This window comes from Nipponia nippon, unplaced genomic scaffold, assembly GCF_047370975.1.
Source record: "Nipponia nippon isolate SJK-2023a ecotype South Korea unplaced genomic scaffold, ASM4737097v1 scaffold_31, whole genome shotgun sequence".
NCBI lineage: Eukaryota > Metazoa > Chordata > Aves > Pelecaniformes > Threskiornithidae > Nipponia > Nipponia nippon.
The window spans coordinates 914,767-939,691 of record NW_028262349.1 but is presented as its reverse complement, the minus strand read 5'-3'; the positions used below and the strand labels follow the sequence as shown (position 1 = coordinate 939,691).

The 24,925-nt window shown below is 57.9% G+C and overlaps 2 protein-coding genes across 12 annotated transcripts; both read right to left on the bottom strand.

The window, feature by feature from the left end:
• Nucleotides 1–751: 751 nt before the first annotated feature.
• Nucleotides 752–6,480, bottom strand: FAM174C (family with sequence similarity 174 member C). Of its 5 annotated transcripts, none has more exons than XR_015707362.1 (4): nucleotides 5,853–6,466; nucleotides 5,360–5,521; nucleotides 4,363–4,771; nucleotides 752–2,962 (listed from the first exon to the last, which is right to left on the bottom strand). XR_015707362.1 is itself a non-coding variant. In XM_087769623.1 (3 exons), exons 1-3 carry the CDS (start codon nucleotides 6,461–6,463, stop codon nucleotides 4,768–4,770), a joined length of 732 nt encoding a protein of 243 aa, XP_087625749.1. In that variant the 5' UTR covers nucleotides 6,464–6,480; the 3' UTR covers nucleotides 752–4,767. The 5 variants fall into 5 exon arrangements, 3 of the variants coding, with proteins under 3 accessions (XP_087625749.1, XP_087625747.1, XP_087625748.1); XR_015707363.1 differs by having other exon boundaries at nucleotides 752–2,093; XM_087769623.1 differs by having other exon boundaries at nucleotides 752–4,771; nucleotides 5,360–5,476; nucleotides 5,853–6,480.
• Nucleotides 6,481–10,390: 3,910 nt separating this feature from the next.
• On the bottom strand, nucleotides 10,391–15,167 carry CIRBP (cold inducible RNA binding protein). 7 transcript variants are annotated; one of them, XM_087769631.1, is made up of 8 exons: nucleotides 15,018–15,167; nucleotides 14,240–14,348; nucleotides 14,045–14,151; nucleotides 13,499–13,637; nucleotides 13,321–13,432; nucleotides 13,147–13,214; nucleotides 10,716–10,803; nucleotides 10,391–10,546 (listed from the first exon to the last, which is right to left on the bottom strand). In XM_087769631.1, the coding sequence occupies exons 2-7, from the start codon at nucleotides 14,340–14,342 to the stop codon at nucleotides 10,799–10,801; spliced, it is 534 nt and encodes a 177-aa protein (XP_087625757.1). In that variant the 5' UTR covers nucleotides 14,343–14,348; nucleotides 15,018–15,167; the 3' UTR covers nucleotides 10,391–10,546; nucleotides 10,716–10,798. The 7 variants fall into 7 exon arrangements, with proteins under 7 accessions (XP_087625757.1, XP_087625758.1, XP_087625761.1 ...); XM_087769632.1 differs by having other exon boundaries at nucleotides 13,147–13,211; XM_087769635.1 differs by having other exon boundaries at nucleotides 10,716–11,512; nucleotides 13,321–13,405; nucleotides 15,018–15,166.
• Nucleotides 15,168–24,925: the final 9,758 nt, after the last annotated feature.

Sequence of the window (24,925 nt, the reverse complement as noted above, 5' to 3'; positions counted from 1 at the left end):
CAGCACCGGCCGCCCAGAAGCCCCTGCCAGGAACGAGGCGGGAGCAGGCGGCCCATGAAAGCCTCCGAGCTGCGCCACGCTGCAGGACGAGCGCGCAGCCGCCCGCGCCCAGGACGCGACCGAGCGCGGGGCGGCAGAGCGGGACGCGGGGAACGCGGCTTCTCCTTTCTTCGGTGCCTTTGATCCACGCACCCGAAACCCACAGAACCACCCTCCTTTGCAAGATGGGTGAAAGCGGGTGCGAGCACCAGGGAACGCCCTTAATTTTGTTCAGGCTTTGATTCTTTGCGCTGAGGAGCCAGGACATCCCCACCCAGGGATCTCCCTCCAGCCAGGATACCAGCCTCTCCTTCCAGACTCCCAGATAAGCAAAACGTAACTTGGATCTTCTGTCACGGAGAGGCTGGGATCACCCTTGCAGGGGTTTTACGTGGTCTCCTGTACAAGAAAAGGGATTAATGTGAGAACGGGGAGAAAGGAAAGGGAGGAGACTTCAGAAAACTGCAACGAACCCTGCGACGATGGGCGCAGGTGAGCACTAGGCAATGAGGGAAGCGTGGCTCTGACAGAGAAGGGTTGATCGTGTACCTATCGCCAAGCGGAGCACGAGGCCACGCTCGGCCAGGGCAGCTGAGCGGGGAGAGGCTCCACAAAGGCGCCGGCCCATCGGCTCGGCAGCGAGCCGGCCACGCGAGGCGGCCCCGCAGAACGACCCCGAATGCCGGCGGCCGAGCACGCTGCCGCGGAGGAATGGGGTGAAATGAATGCTTTATTTCATTTGTTTGAAGATACAATGGAGGAGGGATGCTGTAAACGAAAGTAAAACAATCAATCAATACAGGACTGGTTGCTATTTAAAAATAAATCAACGATTGAAGCAGGAGGGTGACAGACTAGCTCCTCCATTCCTGAGAGCACAGGCAACACAATGCACTCGAGTGCTGTTTTATTGACTTCTTGGCAATCTGCTCAGACCGCAGGTCCCTCTCCCAGCACTTCAGCGCTGCAGATCCCATTCCAGTCGCAGGTACAAACGGAAGAGAACAGAAGCACGTTATTAACAACAGAGAGCCGATGCTCGTGGCGCTCGCAGTCAATCTCATTAACCTCAGCAGACGGTCCAGTCGATTTGCCTAGCAGTTCAATATCAACAGCAGAGGATTCGATACAGCCCTCCAAGAAGATCAGAGAGGCAATTACGTAAACTTTTGAAATTAGGCTTTGGCTTAAACAATAGCGATTGTTTCAAGCGAATGTAGCTGTCGCTCGTGACACACACAGGCCGGTGACGGCGCAGCACCATAGGGAACCGCGCACTGCGCTCTTGTCACCCTGTGCCCGTCAGCTCCGGCAGCCTTTTGGCACGGATCGGCAGGAGCCCCGCACAGGCCAACAGCAAAGGGCAGCCGGAGCCCACGGCGTCTCCCACGAACACCCCGATCCCCTCTGGAGAAAGAAAAGTGCAGCAGTAGCTGGCGAGGCATCAGCCTGCCCAGGGACAGGCGCACGCTCCTCACGCAAGCGCAGCACTGCACTGACGCAGCCGCGCGGCTCCGGGGCTGGAGCTGTCTCGCGTGCTCAGAGCACACGTGCGTCTGTTTGCATCCGTGTATTTAAATCTGTTCTGAAAAAACTACGGCCAGTTCTACCTGTTGTAAAGAGACCTACCAGGCTATCAACAGGGGTATCCAATACACGTAAAGTAACTAAAACTATCACTGAAGTAACTACTGGAACGCTCTCTTGTTATGGAAACGTAACGCAAGGCTTTAAAAGCCACTATTGTTAGCAAGATCCACCCCCAAAAGCCTGCGCTGGCCTCGCGCCGATTGCCCATGGGTGTGCTGTTCCACTGCTGCGAGGAGAAGCCGCTGCAATAGCTCCAGTTTATCCTTCCAGGAGGAATGGAGATCAGTAACAGCTGTGCCGAGCAGGGGATTTGTCCTCGAAGGAGTCTCAGATCTGTAATTAGCATCTTTGTTTTCTCCTCGCAGAAGATGCCTTGAACGATGATTTAGAATGGAGCAGGAATGTAACATCTCGGCCTCCGAAGAGCAAATCCAGACTACCGGCTGCTTCCAAGACGCAGGATGCTTCAGGGGAAAACGGAAATAACCACACAGGGTCACTGATCACAGTTCTAGCCTGTCCCTAGCCAAAACGGGATCAGAACAAAAGTGACGGCAACGCTACGCTTCCACCATCACCTTTTTATTCTCCACGTGATGAAACCCACTCCTTTAAAGAGGGCTAGAAGGAGGACTCTGAAAACATCTGCATGGTGCATAGATACCGGGCTGGCACACCCTCCGGGCCGTCACACCCTCCGGGCCGTCACCTTAATTACCATTTGCCTGCACAGTACCGGAACAGGGACCTCGTTACCTGCTCCGGCTGTATCCCTCCACATCTTTCCCTGCTCAAATTCTAAATGCCTCTAAGAGCAAAATCAAATTCTATCAAAATTATTTTCATGGCAGGACCTACGGCTTGGGGTCCCCTCTTTGGTCAGAACCATTCAACTGTTGACATTCAATAAAACACCCACTCCTGCAAGGCGAGGAAACTTCAAACTTGCAAACCCCATCTGTCCAACGGAGAGCGGAGCCTAAAGAATGACCGAGTTGATCGCCTCAGATAAAGAAAGGCCGACGAGCGTGTCAGTCAAAACGCCGACCAGGGCACGCCGGTGGACGGAAAGGCAGGCAGGCTCACCCGGCTTCGGCACGATGCAAGAAACAACTTTGCAGAGGGAGCTGAAGAGCCAGAGAAAGTTATCAGCGTGCGCGTAGACGCGCCAGCCCACGCAGGATCAAGGAAGATACACCACTGCGAATCAAGCAAACCAGCTCTCTGATCACCCAAGGGGCAGCAACGGCCAGATTTAGCCATGACTGCTCTCCTCACAGAGGAACGCAGCAAACGCTTTCATCTCTGCATCAGCTAAACAAGCAGAAAGTACCTGAAGGAGGCATGAAAGGATACAAACGATATGAAATTAGGGCACATCCAAGTGCTGTGTTCACATGGCAGCAGTACTAAAAATATATATATATATTTAAAAATCTTTTGCACACGTGCAAGGCAGAGCTGCCAGCACCCGGGGTGACGTTTCTCCAGGAAACCTCACCCGCTCTGCGCTGAGAAGCGCTGCCCCTCGCACGGGCGAGCGCCGGGATCCCACCGCTCCCTCAGCTGCCTCCCAGGGACTTCAGAGCAGCAGCCAGACCCCAGCGCCCAGGCACCCTGCAGCAAAACCATCCGTCCTTGCTATTTCGTAAGGATATCCCTTCTGCCCCGCTCTTTTTTATTAATGTCCGTTTTGTCCCCTTATCTACAGGGGATTGGCTAACCAAAAGAAAGGAGCCGTTACTCCAAAGACATTCTCAGTCCTCACCTTAAGGTGAGGTCAGGCAGGGAGCTCCCTGGCCTGCAGGGTAACTCCCGTGGTTCTCCTAACAAAGGCACTACCAGTTTGGGGTGGAAGCGGGACTGAAGGACACAGGTCTGCACCGCCCAGTTTTCAAGGAAGAGCCCTCCCTTCAAGGCTGAAACAGCCGTAAACAGGAGCACTTTGCAAGCAGTTTTCAGCGTTTTAGCAGCAGATCCACCCACCAATGACCTTCTAACACATTCACATTTGGTCCTACACAATAAGAACCCAAATATCAACGCAATGGGCTGCACAGAAACACCCCAGTTTGCTGGGCTGACAGTGGGACGTAGCTCGAGTACCAGCAAGAGAGTGAAACTCCAGTACCCTTCAAGAAGAGATTATTTCTGAGCCAGGGCTGTCTCAGCTTAAGAATCACAGTTCATAGGGGTTTGGGTCCTCCTTTTCCAGGCATCCGATGCTCAGAGACAGGTCACACTAGCAGTCACGGTTCTCCGACTCAAACCGCAGCGCTCTGGCTCTTCCTCAGGTGATCTCAGAGCCAGCAGCTCAAATTCCAGAAGGCTGGCAGATGTCGCGCCTTTCTCCGAGCGCACCACTGCCGCTGGGCAGAACAGGCTGGGCACTCGCAGCCCCCCAGACCGCGCTCGTTCGGAGGAATGCTCCTTCGGGCTAAGTGACACCTTTCCTTTGTAAACATGTCTTTGCTCTGTAAACCCACGCAATGACCTGTATTATCACTGTAACTGCTAACCCTGCGACTGCAAGAGAACTGATTCATTTAACTCGTTCCCAAAGCTGTTCTCCGTCCGAACTAACACAAGGCTATCCGCACCCACCACCAGTGTAACAGACAGAGCTCTTCCAGCTCCCACCAGATCAGAGCTGATTACAGAGACACTTCCTAAAGAAGGAACCTGGTACTGCACGAAGGAAAGCGGATCAGCCTGCGAAAGGAATCCACTTGCCTGATACTTCGAGCTGACTGCCACAGTCAGTAGAGAGAGGGATACGAGCACCTATAAAACACGGATAGGCCAGCAGACACGGCTGCAGCACTGGAGTCCGGAGCGGTAAGGCTTCCAATGCCAAGCATTCATCCAGGAGTTACGTTTTCCTCAGCATCTCCCTGTGCAGTTAACAGCACCCAGTGCAGCATCGTTTAGCTTGCAGCTCCGCCTTTCCCCAAAAAATGTGCGTGAAAAAAACAGGTTTGGTCCCCTTCCCCCTGCCCCAGCTACGGAAGTGTTTGTACTATTAATTAATAATCATTGTAAGCAATTATAAAAATAAAACTCGAGCACTGGTAAGGTGATTCCACTGGACTTGCACCCCCTTGGTCAGCCTGTGCAGTTGGTGCCGCTGGTCCCAAATCATCTGGAAAAAAGAAGACGCCCAGCATCAGAGTGAGCACGTACAGCGCGACAGATCACTACCAACCTCAAAACAGCTGGGGGAGCTGAGAGGCCAAACAGCGGGCTATGCCGAGGGAACATTCCTCCTCAGCTTTAAAAAAACATCCTCCAGAGAACTCAAACTCGCGTGGTCCGCGGGATGAAAGCACATCGCTGTGAAAGCAGGAACGGATGCCCCAGTGGGATCGTGAGTTTTAGCTGCGATGTGACTTGGGAGCAATTCCTAAGCTGAAAAACACAGGAGTTTTTGTTTTCCTGCCTAATGCGGGGAGGCTCAGCCTGGACACGAGGGCCGTCTCTCCCTCCTACGGGCCTGCTAAACACAAGGCACGGAGCGGTGCTCCAAACAAACCGGGGCACCTCCCTTTCTGCGCTCGGTCAGAAAACGAAGAAAGGCGAGATGAAGTCTGTGCCGACACAGAGAGACCGCGCACAGAAGTTTAATTTATGCAGATCTGGTTATAGGATCTGTGCCAGAGCTCCCACCTCTTTAGAAAAGGAGCCTTAGCCCCTCGCGAGGAAAAGAGAAACACGCAAAATACCCGCTTACCGCCTCAGATTTCTCGTTTCAAACACCGTGTCCTCGTCGCTGTCAAACGAGGCCATCTCTATGTTCTCATCGTAATTCGACAGGAGGCCGTATTTCTTCCGCTGAGGTTTCTTCAACCTGAAATGAGTTTTGCGCTCGTTTCTGGGTTCCTCTGACCTAGGGCTGAGGGACACAGAGTGCAGAGTGAGCGTGCGGTCACGCGGCGGGCCTGCACGGAGACGGGGCCGTTAGGACGCAAAGGGCAGAAGCAGCGGGAGCGGGAGATGCTTTATCGCTGCTAATTACCTTAGGTAATTAACAGCGGCAGGAATTTACAGCGGCATTTCCCAGGCGCTGCCAGAGGGGTGCACAGCTCCGGCCTGGCGGAGGGAGGGAGGGAGGGAGGGGGGATCCAGGGCAAAGCCGGCACAACCCCAGGGCCCGGGGGGGGGGGGAACCGGGGCAAGCGGGGGCACGGCCCCGGGCCGGGGGGCACCGGGCGGCCCGCACTCACCGGAACGCCCGCAGGAGGAAATAGAGGGCGGCCAGCGCCGAGAGGGCGCTCAGCACGTACACCGCCCGCTTCAGCACCGGCAGCCCCGACCCCGGCAGCCGCCGCGATCCCGGCGGCGGGTCCGGCCGCGTCCCGTTACCCGCGGTCGCCCGCGACGCCTCCGTGCCGTTGAGCGGGCTCGGGGTGGTCGGAGGAGCGGGGGAGGCGGCCCGGCCGGCGTGCAGGAGGAGAAGGAGGAGGAGGCAGAGGGGCTCCGGCCGCAGCATGGCCGGGCCGGGCGGGGAGCGGCACCTCGGCGGGGCGGGCGCAGGAAGGCGGCGGGACGGTGCCGCGTGGAACAGGCCCCGGCCGGGCCCGGCGGAGCCGCATGCGCCGTTCCGGGGCAGCGCCGTTCCGGGGCAGCGCCGTTCCGGGGCAGCGCCGTTCCGGGGCAGCGCCGTTCCGGGGCAGCGCCGTTCCGGGGCAGCGCCGTTCCGGGGCAGCGCCGTTCCGGGGCAGCGCCGTTCCGGGGCAGCGCCGTTCCGGGGCAGCGCCGTTCCGGGGCGGCCTCGGCCCACCGCCCCCGGTCCGCCTCTCGGGGCGGCGGCTTCCCCCTCCCCCAGGGCCGCCATTCCCCCTCACAGCTGCCGTAACCTCCTCAGGGCCGCCCTTTCTCCCTCACGGCCTTCATTTCCCCCTCACAGCACGACTCCCTCCCTCAGGGCCGCCATTTTCCCCTCAGGGCCGCCATTCCCCCCCTCTCAGCACGACTCCCTCCCTCAGGGCCGCCCTTTCTCCCTCACGACCACCATTTTCCCCTCAGGGCCGCCGTTCCCCCTCGCAGCACGACTCCCTCCCTCGGTGCCGCCATTTTCCCCTCAGGGCCACCATTTCTCCCTCAGGGCTGCCATTCCCCCGCCACGATGGGCAGCCAGAGGCGAGCATTGCTTGAAACGCGAGCATGTTGAGTATTTCTGACAACCCCCTCGTTTCTCCGCAGGAGCTCCGGGCTGACCCGGGGGTCTGTCAGCCTCCCCGAAGCGCAGCCCCACAGCCCCCTACAAGCTTTCCTCTAGGAGAAGGGCCTGGACACGCGGAACTTGAAAAAAAAAAAAAAAAAAGGGCATTTTGGCTGGAAATGGGTCACCCCAGCAGCTGTGACGTCAGGCTCACGGCACCCGAGCACCTTCCCGAGGATACGACTGGGTTTTGCATCCAGCCAGCTATTCCCTCAACCCATCCCAGCAACAAACCATTAACGCAGTGCCGTGATTAGCACTGCTGAAATAACAGCACCTCAAACTAGGCCTCTGTTTTTGCACCTATTAATTATTTCTGCCTGCGTTTAAGCATCTAGGCATCCTATTTAGGAAGGTCTTTCAAATAATGCTTCCTAAGTGTTTACAGTTTGAATTCATTTAAACGTCACCCGACTGCATTTTTATCAGCAAGGCTTTCTCACACTCTCTTGCCCCTATATTTAATATCATCTGCCATTAATATGCAAAATCCTCCCTGGTGAATTGCTACATGCAGCCCCCAAAAGTGTGTCAGCTGATTTCTTTTTTTAAACCCTCCTCACTTAGATAATTTGAAAAAGGTTAAAAAAAGGAAGAAAAAGTAGGTTTCGGGAAGTAAGCTTGATAACCGTTCCCGTTCTGCGTGCACCGAACGCCCCCGGGTCTGCTGGACGGGCTCGTGAGCAAGCACCCTGCTTGCCGCCTTAGGAACTCCTTCGTGCCTGGGACTCCCCAGCAAGAGACAACATTTAATAAGAGCACAAGTTTTTAAAGCCGGCTTTACCCATTGATTTAGCTCATTTATACCAGCTAAGTGTCTGGCCTCCATCACGCCCGTCTGCTCCGGAGAGCCGATTCAAGCGACGAGAACACAAGCGCAGGAGCGGCGGCTACGCCTCGGCAGGTTGGCAAACCACCGCAGCCGGCCGTAATAACCAGGCTTTACAGCGCGGACTAGAGAGCAGGCACTCAATTCTGCCCTTCAAACGCGCCGCAGCAGTAATGGTTACCGGGCACAACGCTCACGCAGTTCCTTCAAAGGCGCTCAGGCTGTACGAGCAGGCTTTTTTGCATGTGCTCTTAAAAGCCTGTCCTTCGAGTGGGGCGCAGCATCACCAAAAGGCAGGGAAGTGTCACTAAAAAAAAAAAAAAAAAAAAGAGGGGGTGGGAAGCAGGATAAAGCAATCAAATGTGTTCTTTTAACACAAAAAGGGCGGGCAGGGCAGGGCAGGCATCCGCAACCCTCTTACTGCCCCTTCTCGCTGAAGCTGCCAGCCTCCAGCAGTATAAATCCTCCTCGTTAGCGAGCTGCCACGTTCTCAGGATTTAACCAAGAACCAGAACTCATTTTTCATGAGCATCGGGCACGTGGACCGATGCAGTTTGAGCCAAATGAGCCCGGTTACGGTGGGTCTGGCAAGAGATTTGAGCGCCTCGTGCCAGCGATCGGTCAGACCGGGGGACAGTGGAAATAATCTGAGCCGCTTCCGCTCGATGGCGTAGCGCGGCAAGGCACGGGCAGAACGCATCGAAGAGGACAGCCTGGGGGGCACAGGCTTCTCGGGAGGGTCTGAGTTACAGCGCGACGCATCGGAAAACATCCACCACCACGCAGGGAAGAGCTCTTCCGAGCCGCGGCACGCAGGAGACGGAGCCAAGGGCCAGCTGGAGGAATTCAGCAACCAGCGCTCATCATCACGAGCCAGGGAGACAGGGACGAGGCAGCAAGGGGAGAAAAAATTAAGAACATTCTACATGTCCAGAAGAGGAAGAAAAGGGCAGTTTGACTAGTTTAACTTTTTGGTGGTCCCTCTTGAAGATGGGACTTAAAACTGGGCAGAAAACCCCAATCCAACAGAGTGGGGCTTACAAAGTTTGGTCTCTGCGGCGTAACTCCAACCAACACAAGGCTGACAGTCGCCCCGTCACTTTACAGTTGCCAGGAGAGCAGGTAAAGGTTCACAGACCAGCGAAAAGTTAACTCTTCCATCAATACCCAAGCGCAAACTTCCTGCAAGGAAACCCGAACTCCCTTGCGCCGTGCCTCACCTGCCCTTCCGCAGAGCGAGTAAAAGCCCACGGTCTTCAGCGTCGAGCACCGCACCGCCGAGAGCCCCGCCGGGCCAGTGCAAGAGCCACCGGCTCGGTGTTTGTTCGGGTGCGAGGCAGCGCAACCAAAATTACAGCAGTTAACACAACAGCCATCGAGAACCTTAATTAAGCAACAGAACCCAAGCGTTTTAACTCCTGCACAGAAGAGTCTCTGCAGAACGCAACCGACATTGCAAGTAAAAGGCAACACCTGCTACGGAGGGAAGATGGCACTACAACTTTCATTAGCCGTTCTTGTCCAGAGTCAAGGGAATCGCTACAACATCGCAGGCTCTGCGACTGGCGGCTCGCTCGCCTTTCATCGGGCTGAATTTGCCATTCCCACGCACCGGGAGGATTTGTTCTAGGCAGCTCCTCTTCCCTCACGGGCAAATGTTTTTTTAGTTAAAAAAAAAAAAAAAATCGCAGCTGTGGGGACGGTGCTTCCTTAGGAGCAGAGCGAGGCCGCGCGCAGTGCCCCTCTGCGCGGGGCCCTGACCAGACGGGCGAAACCCGTTCCCACCCTGCTGGCGACCATGACTGAAGCCTTCTGACCCCTAACGCTCCCCTCTGCCCGCCGCCTCGTCGCAGGACTCGAAAGCTGCGCAGCTCAGCACCGCTTCAACGCTTGTCCTGTTCCACCTCTCGTCGCCGAGCTCCTGGCAGCTTTCACCTGATCAAGTCCCTCTACTGGAAAATTCCAGGATATAAAAGAAGACCAGAGTTCGTTTGCTAATGCCCAAATTGTTACTTTTCGGACGTCGATAATATTAATTTTTAACATAAGTGATCCTAAAACCCAAACTGTAAACTTTGAGTTACAAATAACGGCTTCATTGAGGTGGGAAACCTGGGGCAGCTTTATCTCAAGCCAGGTCCTTCCAGGCTGCGAATCCTCAGCTCAGAGAGGTGAACCTCACCTCCCAGCTGCAAGCTGCAAGGAAACGTGCAGCCACTGAGCAGCAGAAACATCTCAACTCGCATCAGCAAAAGTTTAATTTCTCTGATGCGTATGGAAGGAATTCATTCGCCATCCAAGCTCAAAAAAAGCTTTAGCATTCAAGTGCTAATTACTTTCATATTTGTTACCGTTTCCACTGGCAGAAGCCGCTTCTGTTCTGCACAAACGCCGGCTCCTCCCTCGCGGAAACGCTCAGCCCGCAGCTCCCTTCACAGGCAGCTGCTTCGCGGCTGCAGGTTTGCAGAGGCACAAACTCAAAGTAATTAGGCCACTTAATTCAAGGTTACAAGGACGCAATTACATTTCTTCCTCAAACTCGCCCTTGAGGACAGGCTGCCCTCCCTGTCCGCCGCCCCAGCCACAACAGCGCTGCTTTGTTTTGTACTTTTAACTGGGTTATACGCCCGATATATTGCCATTTCTGCTGTACGCCCTGGCCACAGGCCCAATACTCTTACGTTTCCCCACAAAAGTACTACAGAGATGCGTCTTTTTCCACATACCAGTATTTTATTCTAGCTTAATTGGCTTATTTCCTCCTTCAAGTGACCTATATAAAGATCGGTAACAAGACTGCTCAACGCTCTTCGTCTCCACCGCTCCCGCCAATGGCCGGCCTTGGTCTTCTCTGACGCACTTCATTGCTGCAAGAGAACGGAGACAGTGAATTTGAAGGCAGAGAAAGGCTAAGTTTTCACCCAAACGCTACTGGTCAGCCTCTACCACGTCCAGGGCTGTGGATCAGTAACGGAGCCAGACCTTTTGGCTCAGGAGCGGCTGCGGGACGAGGGGCAGACCCAACAGAGAGGTTACCTGGTTGGCAAGCGCGCGTCTTGCTCCCGCTTCCTCGGAACGACCGCTCTCCTTCCTCGGGATCCCCGCTCCGTGTCCCCTCTTCAGCCTGCCAAAGCAAAGACGCATTAACAGAAACATCGAGCGGAGCCGTCGCGTTGCCGCCCTCCCCCCAACACAAGTCACGCCATGTACGAGGGTTTCACAAGCCATTCGCGGAACCCATCACACCACAGAAGCACAGTCTGGGAAAACTGTTCCAGGGCTGGCTGACGCCTTTGATACGCCAGCCACTGAATCATTTCATCCCTAAGCAGAGAGTTAACCACTTTGACATGGCTGCTTAGGAAGTGTGGGCTATGGGAAAAAGTTAATGGCAACAAGTAGGATGGCAAAGAAAGCTACAATTAAAGTGAGCAACTTAATGAAGTCTAGGAAGATTCTCAATAGATGAACACATATCGAGTCAGGGAATTCGTTTCCCATCTTGCTTCCATACCTACTAGCAAGACATGACTGCATGCCCAACTCTGATCTGTGGAACCGAAGTTGTGCCACAAGCCAAAGGTTGCATACGGCATGGGTTAAAAATTTTTCCCTCAGTTGACCAAAATTGTCAAAGGAATATTTCACAGGTACATTAGACTTTCAAATGAGCTCTCAACAAGAGGAAGGATGCGGACATGAGCAAAAGGAGTTACCTCGAATTACAGGACTATTTCCACATATGAACTAGCCAAGAGAGCAGCTTTCGTCTCAGAGGTTTCTGTTGGAGGCACAACACTTCTTTTCTCCAAGGACACTGCAGTTTCCATATGCTAGCAAAGAATTCTTAGAACTTGTAAGGCAATGACAAAGCTAGCTAATCACGGCAATTTACCTACCATCGAGCGCTCCTGTCAAGCTAGTAACTAGGCCAGCTCCTAAAGGACTGATTCTTCGCTACAGCGTTTCGGTGTAGGCTACTGCGGTACTTTAAGGCAACGTCAATTATCCTACCTAACGCTCGCGTTCCCTCGACTCCTGCTGACTTCGGCTTTGCGCGCTAGAACATCCTGAGGCATGCCCTTTGTCCTCTGCCTCTAGACAACTCTGCTATTCTTATGTGGCATATGGTGAGGAACGCACGTGTCAAGACCGATTAAGTTCTAGCGACTGGTCAATCAATCTGGCTCGCTCTTCCACTAGCGCTAGTCTTCTCTCCTCTGGCATCCTCTCTTACTTAGACTGTTCTTCATCTTCAAGGGTTGTGTTGTGCAATGAAATGTAAATGTCAGGAGCAGAGTTCATTTCAGACGGTCTTTTAATAGGCTTCGTAAAGCCAAAGAAAACTGTATACAAGAATCCTTTACCACTTCAAATACAATATCAATGGAATATGCATATTTCTTCCAGTAAAAAAGGACAATATAAATAAACATTTTCAAGAACCTCTTTTATGGTAAGTTTGCAAGTCTATTTCTGGGTAATTTACATCATTACAACAGTAAAAATACCGTTATGCAGGTTGAACATACAAGCGAGTTTCTCTTTAGATATATCAAGGTGGTTTGCCTTCCAATTTGTACCCAGGCTGCATTCCTACCTTGCTACACTAAAGGAATGTTACAAAAGACGAAGGTAATGCACTTAAAAAAAAAAAGTCCACAGCTTGTTCAGCTTCCAGTGAACATTGAATTAAAGGTCCTTTCTATCTCAAAAGAAACTGAATTGGGGCCCCAACTTCACAACTTTAAAAAAACACCTTGGCTCATCATGAAGGATAAAATAAAATCTGAAGTGCTTTCAAAAAAGATTAAAAACACTTGAAAGCAGAGCTTTCTTAAAGAAAAGTCTAATTAGACCATCTCATATCAGAAGCTGTCAGGCTGTGTTTGACAAGATTAGAACTGATAATACTACAAAAGTGAAAATACAAGTAGATGTACTACACAATAACGATTTCAGCGAAGCTCCAAAAATCTTTATAAATACAGCCATTGGAAGGACGATCTTGAGTCAGGAAGGATTTTTACTCGTTGTGTGTAGCTGAGGACAAGAAGCAGGCACAATTGTAAAGGCACTGAAGCATAGACAAGTTCCAGCATTTTACTCCCTTGCATTATTTCAGAAGCTAGTGCTAGTTCGCTACACCGTAAGAGAACTCCCCCACCCTTGATTAAAGTTTGTTAGGGCATCCGAGTTTTGTCTTAGTCTCAAGCTCGAGGAACGTACTTTAAAAACTTGCTTTGCCTTAGATCCAAGCAACTCCTACACATGCATTACAAATTAGAAATTTAAACGGCACAACCACGTCCGAAGCCTGGCAGATTGGTTCTTACGGGCAAGAACAGAAATAGCGGTACAGTCCAACCGAGCCTTACAGTCTCTCCAGACTCAAGTACAGGGTCAGAAGGTTTAGAGAGTTCCTACAGCATACGTACTCATCGTTCCCATTTGAACCAAGACTTACCGTAACTGTCATAGCTGTCTCTGTAGGACCCTCCTGAAGACCTGTCGCCATAGCCACCTTGACTCCTGCTGTTAGAAACACGCACGTGCTTTGTATTTGCTCAACCGCTTCTGCAGCCCGTCGACGGGCTTCGAGAGCTGCGCGACGACCCGCCAGCGGCCGCGATGCCGTTACCTGCTATTATAGTAGTCTCTGGAGCCATTATATCCTCCGCTTCTGGAATCAAATCTGCTTCCGCCGTAGCCTCTCTCTCCACCTCCTGGAACAGACACCGGATCATGGGGGGCTTTTTAAGCATTCCGACAAATCCCGTTACCACTCTGGGAACTGCAAGCCATTCGCGCGCACTCACCTCTAGAGAAGCCGCGGCCCCGACCTCTGCCGCCACGGAAAAAGCCTCTGCCCCCAGAGGACCCCCCTCTGTATCCACGAGATCTGTTCTCTGATGATTTTCCAGCCTGATCGACTCTGATCTGACGTCCGTCTACAGACTAGCAAACAGAAAAAAAAAAAATAAACCAGCTTGATTTAAACATTTAAATAGCAAAGCGCACACACAACGAGTTGCACGCCTTCGTTGCCAGCTAAGCAGTACTGGAATTTGCTGTTCTTGCAAACAGAGCTTTTATTTAATGTCGCAACTAAGCCAACTACAGAAGTAGACTGATGTTCAAACAGCACATACAGGCACTCCGATCACGCGTCAGTATTTTTCAGTCATACGGGTTAGGCCATGGAACTTTAGCGATGTATATTCTTTGTTGTTTGTATCATTTCATTGTTTTAAGACACTAATGTTTATCTGTTTTTCTCCATAGTATTAAATAGAAACGCACCTTTCAAACGTCTTTTACTACACTTTAAGGAAACCAGGAAAGCTGTTCCAGAGCCACCTTACCTTTCCGTTCATGGCCATCATCGCATCTTTAGCATCATCTATGTTTTCAAAAGTAACAAAGCCAAAACCTCTGGATCTCTGAGTCTCTCTGTCTTTCACCACCACAACTATGAAAAGAGGGGGAAAAATAGCATCAGCACCTGTGCGATCTGACAAACTCACGAGCATCATCGCAGCCTGGCACTGCAACCTCACCTTCGGAAATCTGTCCGTATTTAGAGAAGACTTGTTCCAATGACTGCTCATTGGTGTCAAAACTCAGTCCACCGACAAAGAGTTTTCCCTCGTCTGATGCCATTCTGACCTGCGAAGTCAATACATTCGTCAGTATCTAAAAGAAAAAAATATTCCCGCGTCTGGGAGACTGACTGGGTTGTAACAGCGCCAGTAACCTCGCACCCTTGCAGGACGCTCACGCTCCAGTGGAGCGGTGCTCTGTATCACAGGGGCCCCGCCGCCGGCCGGCTCCGGGCCAAGCGCCCTCCCCCGGGAAGCGGAGGCGCGGCGGGGGCCAGGGCCCCAGCGGAGGCGGCGGCAGCCGGAGGCCGGGGCGGGCAGGGCGCGGGCCCCGCCGGCCGCCCAGGCCCCGCTCCTCCGGGGGCGGCCCCGCGCATGCGCGCCCCACCGAGCCGCCGCGGCCCCGCCCCCCGCGCGCAGGCGCACCGCGCGCCCCTCCTCCCGCCCGCCGCCATTTTGCACGGCCGAGGTTCGTCGCCATTTTGTTTCCGAGAGCGCATTTCGCCTGCCTCCCTCCCGCCCCGGCCCCTTCCCCCCCCACGGCAGCCAGCCGGGGCGGCTCCGCCGGGCTCCCCGCAGCCGCGGAGAACGCCCGTGCCGTGGCACGGCCGCCCCGTTCCGGACTCCCCGGGTAACAAGCCCGCCGGCCCCCAAGACACATTCCCTTCAGCTCCAGCGCTCCGAGCCTCCCCAGCCCGGCCCGGCCGCAGCCCGCCCGCCGCGGCGGGTGCCTTACCGGTGCCCTGGAGGTGCGGGATCCACACACTGCTTCAAAGCCTCAGCGCGATGTACGCCGAGGCTGGCGGGGCGGCGGCTTATAAAGGCCCGCTCTGAGCCCCGCCCACCTCCTGAATATGCAGATTAACCCCCGCTGCAAGGCGGGGCGGCTGACGTCACCAAAGCGCCGGTCGCCGCCGCGCCACCCGATTGGGCTGGATCTTGTTAATATTCATGAGCCCCGGCGGGGGGCGGGGGGAGGAGGGAGCGAAAACAAAACGGCCGCATTCCCCCCCCGGGGGCGGGGCGCGGACGGCGGCGCGGATTGGCTGGGAGCGCGGGGAGCGTTGGCAGGGGGAGCCCCTGTGAGAAGGAAGGAAGTGGAGGCTGCTGATTGGCCGGGGGCGGCCCCGGCCCCGCCCCGCCCGGGGGGGCGTGTCCGCGCTGCCCCAGTTTCGCGCCCTTCTCGGCAATGCGGCGGCTGCAGACAAAGGGGCCGCCCGAGGGGGCCGCCGCCATCTTGGGTGGCGAGCGCTGCCCGCCGCCGCCGGCCCCGGGTCCTGGCCCTGGCCCTCGCCCTCGCCGCGGCCTCCCCCCTCCTCCCGGGCCGTCCTCCCGCCGTGGGCCGACCCCCCCCCCCCCCCCCCCGGTGCCGCCTCCGCTCCCCTCTCCTCTGAGGGCGGCAGCGGGGGACGGCCTGTCCCCGGCGCACCGGGGCCGGAGCCCCGCAGCCTGCAGAGGCCCTGCCCGTCCCCGCGTCTCCCTGTCCCCCTCGCTACCGTGGCCGTAGGTCCCCTCGTCCCTGGCTCAGGTCTTAACCCCCGCCCCCAGGCGCCCACGGCCTTCCCACACCGCAGCAAGCGCTGCCCCCGAGCCGGCAGCGCCTCCCGGGGAGGCCGCCCTCCTCCCGCGGCCCCCAGGGCGGCACAGCCAGGCCTGCAGCCGGGCAGCGGAGGGTGAGGAGCCCCTGCAGCCGGGCAGCCGCCTCCTGGGAGGCCTTGTGCCGCTGCCTCCGCTCCCCCCCGTGCTCGGGAGAGCACGGCGCGGTGCAGCCCCGTCGCTGGTTCCAAAGCACAAATGGGTTTGTTTAAAAAATAATAATAAAAGCACTTTGCTCAGCCTGGTTTTACTGAAATGTTTAAAAGCCCACCGTGGGGTTTTTCTAAGGTAAGTATGTCTTCAGCATTAAAAACTGCCTTATCGAAAGACGAAACTCACAAACGTGTTTCTGCAAGGGACTACGCTGCTTTAAAAAGCCCTAAAAATAAAATTTTCCATTTTTTCATAAAATAACTACAATCTTGTCTAGAAAGCGCCGAACAGCGTTTTAAAACGTCTGCGAGGAAGAGACGGCGCAGGAGGAAAAGAGCGGCGTGCCGACGGGAGCCGACAGAAAGGGCGGAAGAAGACGCGGCGAGGAGGGGTCCTGGAGGCCGCCCCGGCTGTCCCCGGCCTGCAGGCAGGACCCGGCCACGCCAGCGCTGCCCGGAGAGCAGGCCCCGCTGCCAGCCGTCGGGAATTCCCTCTGCAGTTCGCAGCAGCAGGAGCGCGCAGCCGCGCGCCCCGGCCTCCTCCCGTCGCCTCGGAGCGTTCCTGGTCGGGGCAGGGTTGCACGGAGTAGTCACGCTGGAGTTGTTTAAATCAGGGCTGTTTGCTCGCGGATAACGCGATTGATTTCCGAACTGAGCGCTGAGACGGAGTAAAAAGAAACCACCATGAAATGCAAAGAAGTCTTCTGCCCGCTGTTGTTCTGTAAAAGCAGCGAGTACCCATTCTCTGCCTCGCAGAGCAAGGAGACCGGGCTTTTCCTCTCTTATCGTACCTTTGGGGACCTACAGGAAAAGGGTTGTTTTGTACGCAAGCGCGCGTAGTAATTACGAAATACAGAGGAATCTCGGTATTGCGCTCTGCCCGAATCTCGGCTGTTGTACCCACACAAGGAGGTGTCCCGTTCCTCCTCAGCACGGCTCTCGCGGTGGCACGCCGTCTGCGGGTTCTGCGTTACGGTGCCACGGCACCGGCGGTTTTGCCAAGCGCCGGGGGCCGGCAGGGCCGGCACGCCGCGGCCTCGCGCTGCCGCCGAAGGGCTCGGGAGCGCGTAAAAACCCGATACCGATGAGGCACCAGTCTAGCAGCAGTAGTTCCTTACTGGCAAAACCATGGAAAAACTACTTAACTTTGCAGTCCTGAGAGCGAATGAACATTGAATAATGACAATAATGACGTCATACACGCAGCGCGCTGGTCATCCAGTGTCTCTGATGAGCTTTGCAGTCAAGGAGGCGGTCCGACACCAGGGAAATGCTAGAGCAACAGTTAAAACCAGGATAAAGCTGCGAATAGTAGGACAAAGCAGTACAGTGTTTTACGCAAATTAAAAAACTCTTTCCTGATTCGAGGAGGGTATTTTGATTTAAAACTCTGTGTTTGACTTAGTGAGTAGTAAGTTTTCAATTCCACCTAATTTTGCGCGGGCCATCAGCGCGCCGGCCCTGGCCCGGAGGAGCGAGGCGGCTCCTCTGCCGTTAGAGACCACAGATCCCTCACGGGGCAGAAAGGGAGCCCAGCCCCGAGCTCGCGTCGCTGGCGCGGCGTTTTGACTCGACGACAGACGCGTTAACGCGAGCATTTCTGGTCCGTGATGAGGGCGGATAAAGCGACCTTGATGCAGGGAGCCGTTTTCCGAGCGGCAGGAGCGATGGCGAGGACGGCCGCCCTGGGATGCCGGAGGGGAGGAGCAGCGCCGCGCCGCCGGCCTGTTCCCGAGCCCGTCAGTACTGCAAACGTTAAGGGACAAGCACCGGTTTTAATCGGTTTTTTAACTCCTCGTGCAAAGCCAGCGCAGGTCGGGTGCTTTGAAAGCAGCACCGTTAACCCTCCTGTGCTGCTTCGGGGGAATTGTAGTCGCAGCCGGACGAAAGGACCCGCGTGGCTCCTGTGACAGCGAACGGCAACTGCAGCTCTGCCTGCATTTGTCCCCAAAAGTGGGATTTCGGGCTTGTTTGGGTGCGCGTTGCTGCCTTGCCTTTGGCGCTGACGGAGTCGCTCCGTGAAAGAAGGTGAGAGCCAGGCCGAATCGAGATCGCCCGGGCGGCCTCCGCTCCCGTCCCCGTCCCACAGCTCTCCGGAGGTTTCCCGTGCTCCGGATCTGCTTATTCCTCCCCGCCTGATCCGGGGCGTTAGACGCCGCGCGCGTCGCTTCAGCCTGCAAACGGGCGGCTGCAGCAGCCCCGCTTCCCCGGCTGGCGCGGGCCGGGTTCCTCAGCACGCACCGCAGGGCTGAAGCGGCGCTGGGGAGCGGCCCGGCAGGTCCCGCGCCTGGCAGATTGCAGGGGTTGTTATGGCCCGTAATTGAGCAATGACACGTAACGCGCGTGACGGATGCCACGAGAGCGAACCTTCCCGCGGCAGCGGCTGGCACCGAGAGCCCCTGGCCGGAGGCTCCCAGAGCGCTCGGCGCCCAGGAAAGAGCACGCAGAGTTAACTCTGCGCCGTTCCCGCCGGCGGGCCGGGCGCCCGAATACCCCTGTGCGAATTTTAGAGCCGGGCATCATCGTTTGCGTTTGTTTTCTCTGGCCGAAGCCCATTTCCAGTCTCCTGTAGCTGTCTGTGAGCAGGGACTGCGGCTGTGGTGACCGAATACAGTGACAGGGCCGGCGCTTCGTCAAGGACCACAAATAGCTGTCTTGAACCGCGCGCTCTTCGACGCGGAGCCTGTGTCTTCATACACGTAGCGTGCAATCGTCGTTAAATTGTAAATCGCGAGAGGCTGGAGGGATCTCGGGGATCATCTTGTCTGTAGAATCAAGCAACCGCACGCCTGACAGATGTTTGTCTCACCCATTTTTTAAAACCTCCGGTGACAGAGATATAGCACCAAACATCACATAAATGAAAACACCTCCTTCCTGAAAGAGGCCGCCTCCAGCAGCGCATCGGCCGTTCGTGCCACATGGAAACGCGCTCGGGGAGCGCCGACACGACGAGCCGTGCTGAACGCCTGCCCCCCTGCCCCTGCCTGCGTCGCGGTCCCAGAGCCGTGCGAGCCTCTCTCCCACGGGAGCTGTGCCCCGGGTGCAGCCCGAGCAGCCCTTCCCGCCGCGCTGCGGTTTTCCTTGGGGGTCCCCGCTGAGCCGCGCTTACCGTCTGCGTTTGGAGGGACCTTTTTCCAGCCCCCTGCACTCCCGGCCCTTTTCCATGCCACGCAGCAGTTTGGCGTTTGCCCGGAGCCACGCGGCAGCCGAAGTTCGAGTCGGAACCTGCTCGGCAGCCCTGGCACCTGCTGGGGAGGCTGAGCTGGGAGCCAAGGGCAGAGCAGAGGCACCTGCCCCGGGCGCCGCTCTGATGAGGCTCCCAAGCCCCAGAGCAGCCCCGCGCCGCGGGCGAGGGCTGGGAGAGAGAGGCGCTCCCGGAGGGACGGGGGAAGCGTGGGCTGGGAGGGAGCACGGGGGCACGGGCAGGGGTGGACAGGCACCCTAGTGCCTCGCGACAGCGCTGGTCACCTCCTGGTCTGCTCTCAGGCTGCGGCTTGCGCAGGCTCCATGGCAGCAGGACTGGAGAGGGAGCAAAACCATCCACCTAGCCCACATTTGCTCCGTGCTCCGGCATCGCCTTCCTCCCGCTAAGCCCAAGCAAAGCGCTCGGGACCACCCTTCGGGCAAGCATGGCCGCAGCTGGAGGGGCCAGCGGGGGCGAGCACGGCTGCCCAGCTGCTGCCACGGAGCGCGCCAGCACGAACCGCGCCGGCGGAAGAGCCGCCTCCTCTCTCTTTGTTTTTGCTGGGATTGCAGGGAAAGAGGGAACGTGAGGCTGGACCGAAGCAGGGGTCCCCTCGGGCCTCCATCCCGCCCCTCCCCAAACCTGCCGCTCCTTCGTCTCCCCTGCAAGGTCGGCCTACGCCGCAAAGCAGAGCGGCTGCCAGGGCCGGCTGCCCTCCCCTGCACGGGGGGGTCTCTCCCCGGCGAGTCCGCCCTGCGTGACCGTGCACGGTCCCATCGCCAGCCTTGCACCCAGAAGCAAGGAGAGAAACACTGAGCCAGTTCTGAATTTGGGAACTGGCAGTCCCAAAGCCCACAGGAAAAAAATATTCCCTTCTCTCTTACTACTTTCCCTGAGGGAGTTGCTTATCCAGCTTTGCAGTTTGAAAAAAAAGCCCTGACGCAAGCATGCCGTTGCCATGGCAGGAAGCGTTGCTGCTGCATTTTCCTGTGAGTTACCGTGACCAGGATTTACCAAGTTGTAGGACAAAGCCACAGCGAGCGAAGCGATCAGGTCCAGAGCAAGGCTTGCAAAAAGCTGCATGAAATCTGGGTTGGCACATATTGCCGTAAGGCGGTGGGGGGTTACAGCAGCGTGGGGATACCCAAACCTGAATATTAGGAAACGAGTTCAGTTCCCAATCCACCCTGGCGAGAGCTCAGCCTCTGCCATTCCCGGCTTTATCTCCGTCTCGTGCATTTTCCCTGGCTATGCCCTTGCAACGAGTGACCACCTCGTCCCCAGGGCCCCGGTTCTCCATCACGCCATCCCTGTCGCTTGCACCAGCAAAGAAGGGACCCAGCGCTGGGTACGGAGCGGTCTTGCCCCGTTTTAGAGCAGCACGCTTCACACGGGGGTCGGGACCCGCACGTGGCAGGAGGAGGCCAGGCTGCAGATGGGGATCTGCGAGCTGGGAGGCAGCAGCACTGCGGAGATGCAGGAGGCATCGCCTGCGGGAGGTGCAGCCCTGGCTGCTGCTCCTCGGCAGCTTACCGGTTTGGAGCCGGTGACTGGGAACGCAGACGCCATGCCGAGGGGCTACGTCCGCACGAGCTGCCGGGGTCGAGAGGAGGAAGAGCCCAGCTCGGAGCCATCAGCCCCAGGCAGCTCCTTCAGAAAGGTCTCCCGAAGGGCAGAGCCCGTTCCCGCTGCGCTGGGCGCCCAGGCACCCCAGGAGGAGGAAGGGGCACAAGCGGGACCCCGACCAGCTCCGGGGAGCAGGGCTGGGAGACCCGCCCCTGGCAAGGATGGGGAGAACCAAAGCCCAGGAGGCAGCACCCCCGGCCCACGGGAACCCAGCCTTGGGACGGAGGCCCTGCGTGATGCTCCGCGCCTCCAGGAGGGGATTTGGGGCTGGGGATGCCGGTGCACCCAGGCTGAGGTTAGGAGGATGGTGAAAATAGCATGTGGTAACCAAGGCAACGATGTAAATGGATTGGCTCCAAGAGGCAGTTTTATCAGGGACTGATGCTGTGCTTCTCAGCCAGATTATGGAAAACTAAATCCTCTCTCGCCGCACCATCGATACCTGCCCAAACGGAGCCGAAATTCAGGAACACCTGAACACAGGTGCCATATCACTCCTGAAAAATGGCAAGACCTCTTTTGGGGTGCGCGATAGGAAGGGCTGTGCCCAGCCTGCCCAAGGCGTGCTGCTGGTCACCCGTGTCGAGGACCCGTCCGGAGCCTGACCGCGCACAGCCGAGGCGGTGCCGGCATAGCCCCGGCCCTGCCTCCGTCCCGAGAGCCACGCTGGGGACGTTTGGCTGACACGTCACAGCTTGCAAGGCAAACCGGGTCCGACACCGGCGTCGAGGCAGGGATTCGCACATCGGTCTGAGCAGTTGGTTTTGCCATCCTAGCGGCAAGGGCAGATCAAATCTCGTGCCACTAACAGCTCCGCGCTGTGAGAGCGGCCTCAGTCAGCCATCACCTCGGGGGCCTGCAAAAAGCACAGCTCAGCCTCCTGTAATTGTGTCCCCGGGCTTTCGGAGGGCTGCAGCGCACCAGCTCTCGGCCTTTGCTTCTGCGGTGGCTGCAGTTTTCGCCTCCCCTTTAGGGCCCTCAGGAACACCTGGAAGAGGCCAGGCTTTCTGCAGAGCCCGCACCTCTCCACGCCGCAGCCGTGCCCCGCTCCCCTCCGCAGGCTGCCGTCACCAAAGGTCAGCTGCTCCGTGGCACGCGGTGGCTCTGGCAAGAGCCTCGTCAACCCGCCTGGGCACTTGCAGTGGGATTTGTACCCTTTTCTTCGAGCGTTACCACTTGCAGGCATCAGCGCTGACGTTACAGCCGCCGGTTACGTAGCGATGCTTTACTGGCATAAAACCTTTCCCCTCCCGGCTCTGCCGCGCTGCAGAGCCGGGCTGCACCGTGGGCGACGCGGTTTGGTGCAGCAGCACCGGCTGCTCGCACCCGCGGGATCCCGGGCTGCCCAGAACGCCCAGGCGGGGTCTGCCCTGGCTGCTGCCCCTTCTAGCAGGGCACCGCTGGCTCCGTAGGTGGGCTCTCCCCCGGCCCCCCCGCATCTGCGTCTGCCAGGGCCCCCCCGTGCAAAAGGCAGCTACTTCTGGTGCGGAGAAAGCAGCAGCAGACAGAGACGTGTGTTTCTCTCTCCCACCTTCGCTCCTGTCAACCTACCAGCTGTATTAAGGACTCATCTCGGTTATATAAGCCCTCATTAATCATCATCTAAGAGTATTTGCAGCATAGGAGTTCTTAAGGTCAGGAGATGCTACCCAAGGACACAACAAACAAACTCCCACTGTGCAAACACCGAGTGACCTTGCAGGACAGAGGGCTGGGGATGCAGGAAGGCTTTTATCCACGGTCCGTAGGGGAAAAAACTGCCAGGAACAGGGTCTCTCTTCCCCAACAAGGGACGAAACACGCAGCGGGGTGAGCCAGCCTGGGTGCCGGAGGGAACCAGAGCCTTTCCACAGCCCTCGGCCCCCTCCATGCACTCACCCACGCTGCAGGGACGGGGCGGCACTGCCAGCACACCGGTGGTTGCTGCCGCGATTTGCAGCGGGGCTGGCGGTCTTGTGCCCCCCAGGCCTGCGCAGGGCGGCCTCTGGTCCGGCTCCCTGCCCCAGGGCTCCCCAGGACACCCAGTGCCCCCCTGCCTCCCTCTTTGCTCGTCAGCAAGCCACCGTCTGCTGCCATTTCCCTGCCTGCGAGGGCGAGTGAATGTAAATCACCTTGAGATCTGCAGAGAAGCGCAGCCCCTCCTGAGCGGCTTTATTGCTATTGACACAAGGAGCAGCGCAGCGGAGCGAGCCGGGATTCTGCGGGAACAGCCACGATTGCAGAAACCCCTGAACTGCAGCATCAACGTTTCTGCCTGCCCAGAAGGTTCCCGCGCCCTCGCATGAGCTCATCCTGCGCCGTCCCCCTTCGGTGCCTCCCTGCTCTGCCAGCCACAGCGGCCAGGCTGTAACCCAACCTCTCCCCGAGCCCTCTGCGCCCGCCGCGCTGCAGAGGAGGAATGAGAAACGACAGCGGAGCAGATTCTTGGCTGTCTGGGTCACTCTCTCCCCACGCTGCCTCTCGTGAAGCTCCAAGTCATGCGGCTCCTTCTCTTTTTTCCCCTTAAGGCGGGGAAACGAGTCGGGAAAGTTCCCCCGCTCTCCCCCACGAGCTGATCCGAGCGAAGGCAGGTAGAGGCAACGTCTCTGCCTCCAGCAGCACCACGCCTGCCCGGGGAGCTGTGCATTTGCAGGGAAAGGCTGGAATTTTAGCATTGCACAAGCTGCTGCCAGCCCAGCACGGCCGCCCCGGGCTGGGGGAGCGACTGCTGGAGCGAGCGGCTTTTTGGGGGAGCTCGGCAGCCCCCAGCATCCTTTGTCTTTGCAGCTGTCGCCCCATCCTGCCTCACCCTGAACTCACGCCATCGGATTACCCCAGCGCTGGGGGCTGCCCACCAGCCCCGGAGCAGGAGGGGGCTGCCCCTCGCCAGGCACAACGGAGGGGTCCACGGGCAAGCTGCTGCCCAGCCCCGCGCACCCCTCGCCTGCCTGCGTCCCCTCACCCCGCTGAGCCATTACCTTGTGCTAAAGCCAGCGCTTGGTGCAGCCGTGCTCCCCGCCGCTGGCGCCTGGCCGGAGGGCAGGCTTCTTCCGAGGGCCGATCCCGGGGCCTGCCCACCCGGCCTTCCCCGCCGGCGAGGTGGGGGCTTTCTCACGCAGGCGGATAACGGGGCTGGGGCCTCGCGGCAGGGCAGGGTGCAGCTGCGGGGCCGCGGTGTGGGTCTGAGCTCGCCCCCAGCCCTCCGTGGGGCACGGCGATGCCCTCGCCAGAGCAGCCGATGCCCAGCATCCCACCGGCCTCGCACTTCTGCAGGAGCCACAATGGCCATCCCAACATCCCACCACCCCCGGGGCCACCCCAGTCCGCTCCCTCCAGCAAACCTGCACAGGAGCGCCTTCCTCCCCCCAGCCCTCCCCCTATCGCTGCCCCAAGAGCAGCCGGGGAGCAGACGGGCGCTATCAGCCTCCATCAAGGTGACTTGAAGGGGAGCGAGGGGCTGCAGCACCCCCGTGCTGAGCTCCCCACTGCCACGTCCCGGGCACAGCACCAGCACGGAGCCCCACTCTGCACTGGAAATTCCCCCCCCCAGGCTGCCACGAGCCCAGCCCTGCTGTCAGAGCCCCGAAAGCGCTGGAAAGCTGCAGCCGGCTGCTAATTAAACAGCCCAGCGCTGCCCCAGAAAGCTGCGCTCTCCCCCGGCATCGCTGCCGCGCTGGGAGCTGGACGTGACCTGCTTCCCAACGCGGCGAGGTGGAGGATGGGACCGAGCCGTGGGCCAGCACCGCGTGGCACTGCCCTGGCCCCAACGCCCCCGCGAGCAGCAGGGACCACCAGGAATCACCAGGAACAGAAGCCAGCCCTGCCCAGGGCTGCAGCCCCCTCCTCAGTGCCTTTAAAAGCCCAGCAAATGAGCACAAGTGATGCTGCTTAATTCCCTCCCAGCTGCTGGGTAACCTGGTCCCAGCTGCGCGGGGGGTGCATGGGGCGGGGGGACGTTTCATTGCCAGCAGCATTTCTGCAGCCCCCTCCCCTGCTCTCGCCCACCCCCTGGCAGCCCCTCATCCCTGCGCGGCTGGGAGGGAGCCCGCGGGGGGCTGGCGCGGGACGGGGCTGGCGATGGGGGGGTCTCTATTGTTCGGCGCA

What these genes read in the sequence shown, in the direction of transcription:
- FAM174C (XM_087769622.1), bottom strand. Translation starts at nt 6,463, where the DNA reads ATGGCGGCCCTGGGGGAGGGGGAAGCCGCCGCCCCGAGAGGCGGACCG. An exon ending in TTCCTCCTGCGGGCGTTCCG is followed by an intron (nt 5,522 to 5,852) that starts GTGAGTGCGGGC and finishes TGTGTCCCTCAG; the next exon opens with CCCTAGGTCAGAGGAACCCA.
- CIRBP (XM_087769635.1), bottom strand. Translation starts at nt 14,342, where the DNA reads ATGGCATCAGACGAGGGAAAACTCTTTGTCGGTGGACTGAGTTTTGAC. An exon ending in ATACGGACAGATTTCCGAAG is followed by an intron (nt 14,152 to 14,239) that starts GTGAGGTTGCAG and finishes CTCTTTTCATAG; the next exon opens with TTGTGGTGGTGAAAGACAGA. An exon ending in GGGCCGCGGCTTCTCTAGAG is followed by an intron (nt 13,406 to 13,498) that starts GTGAGTGCGCGC and finishes TGTCTGTTCCAG; the next exon opens with GAGGTGGAGAGAGAGGCTAC.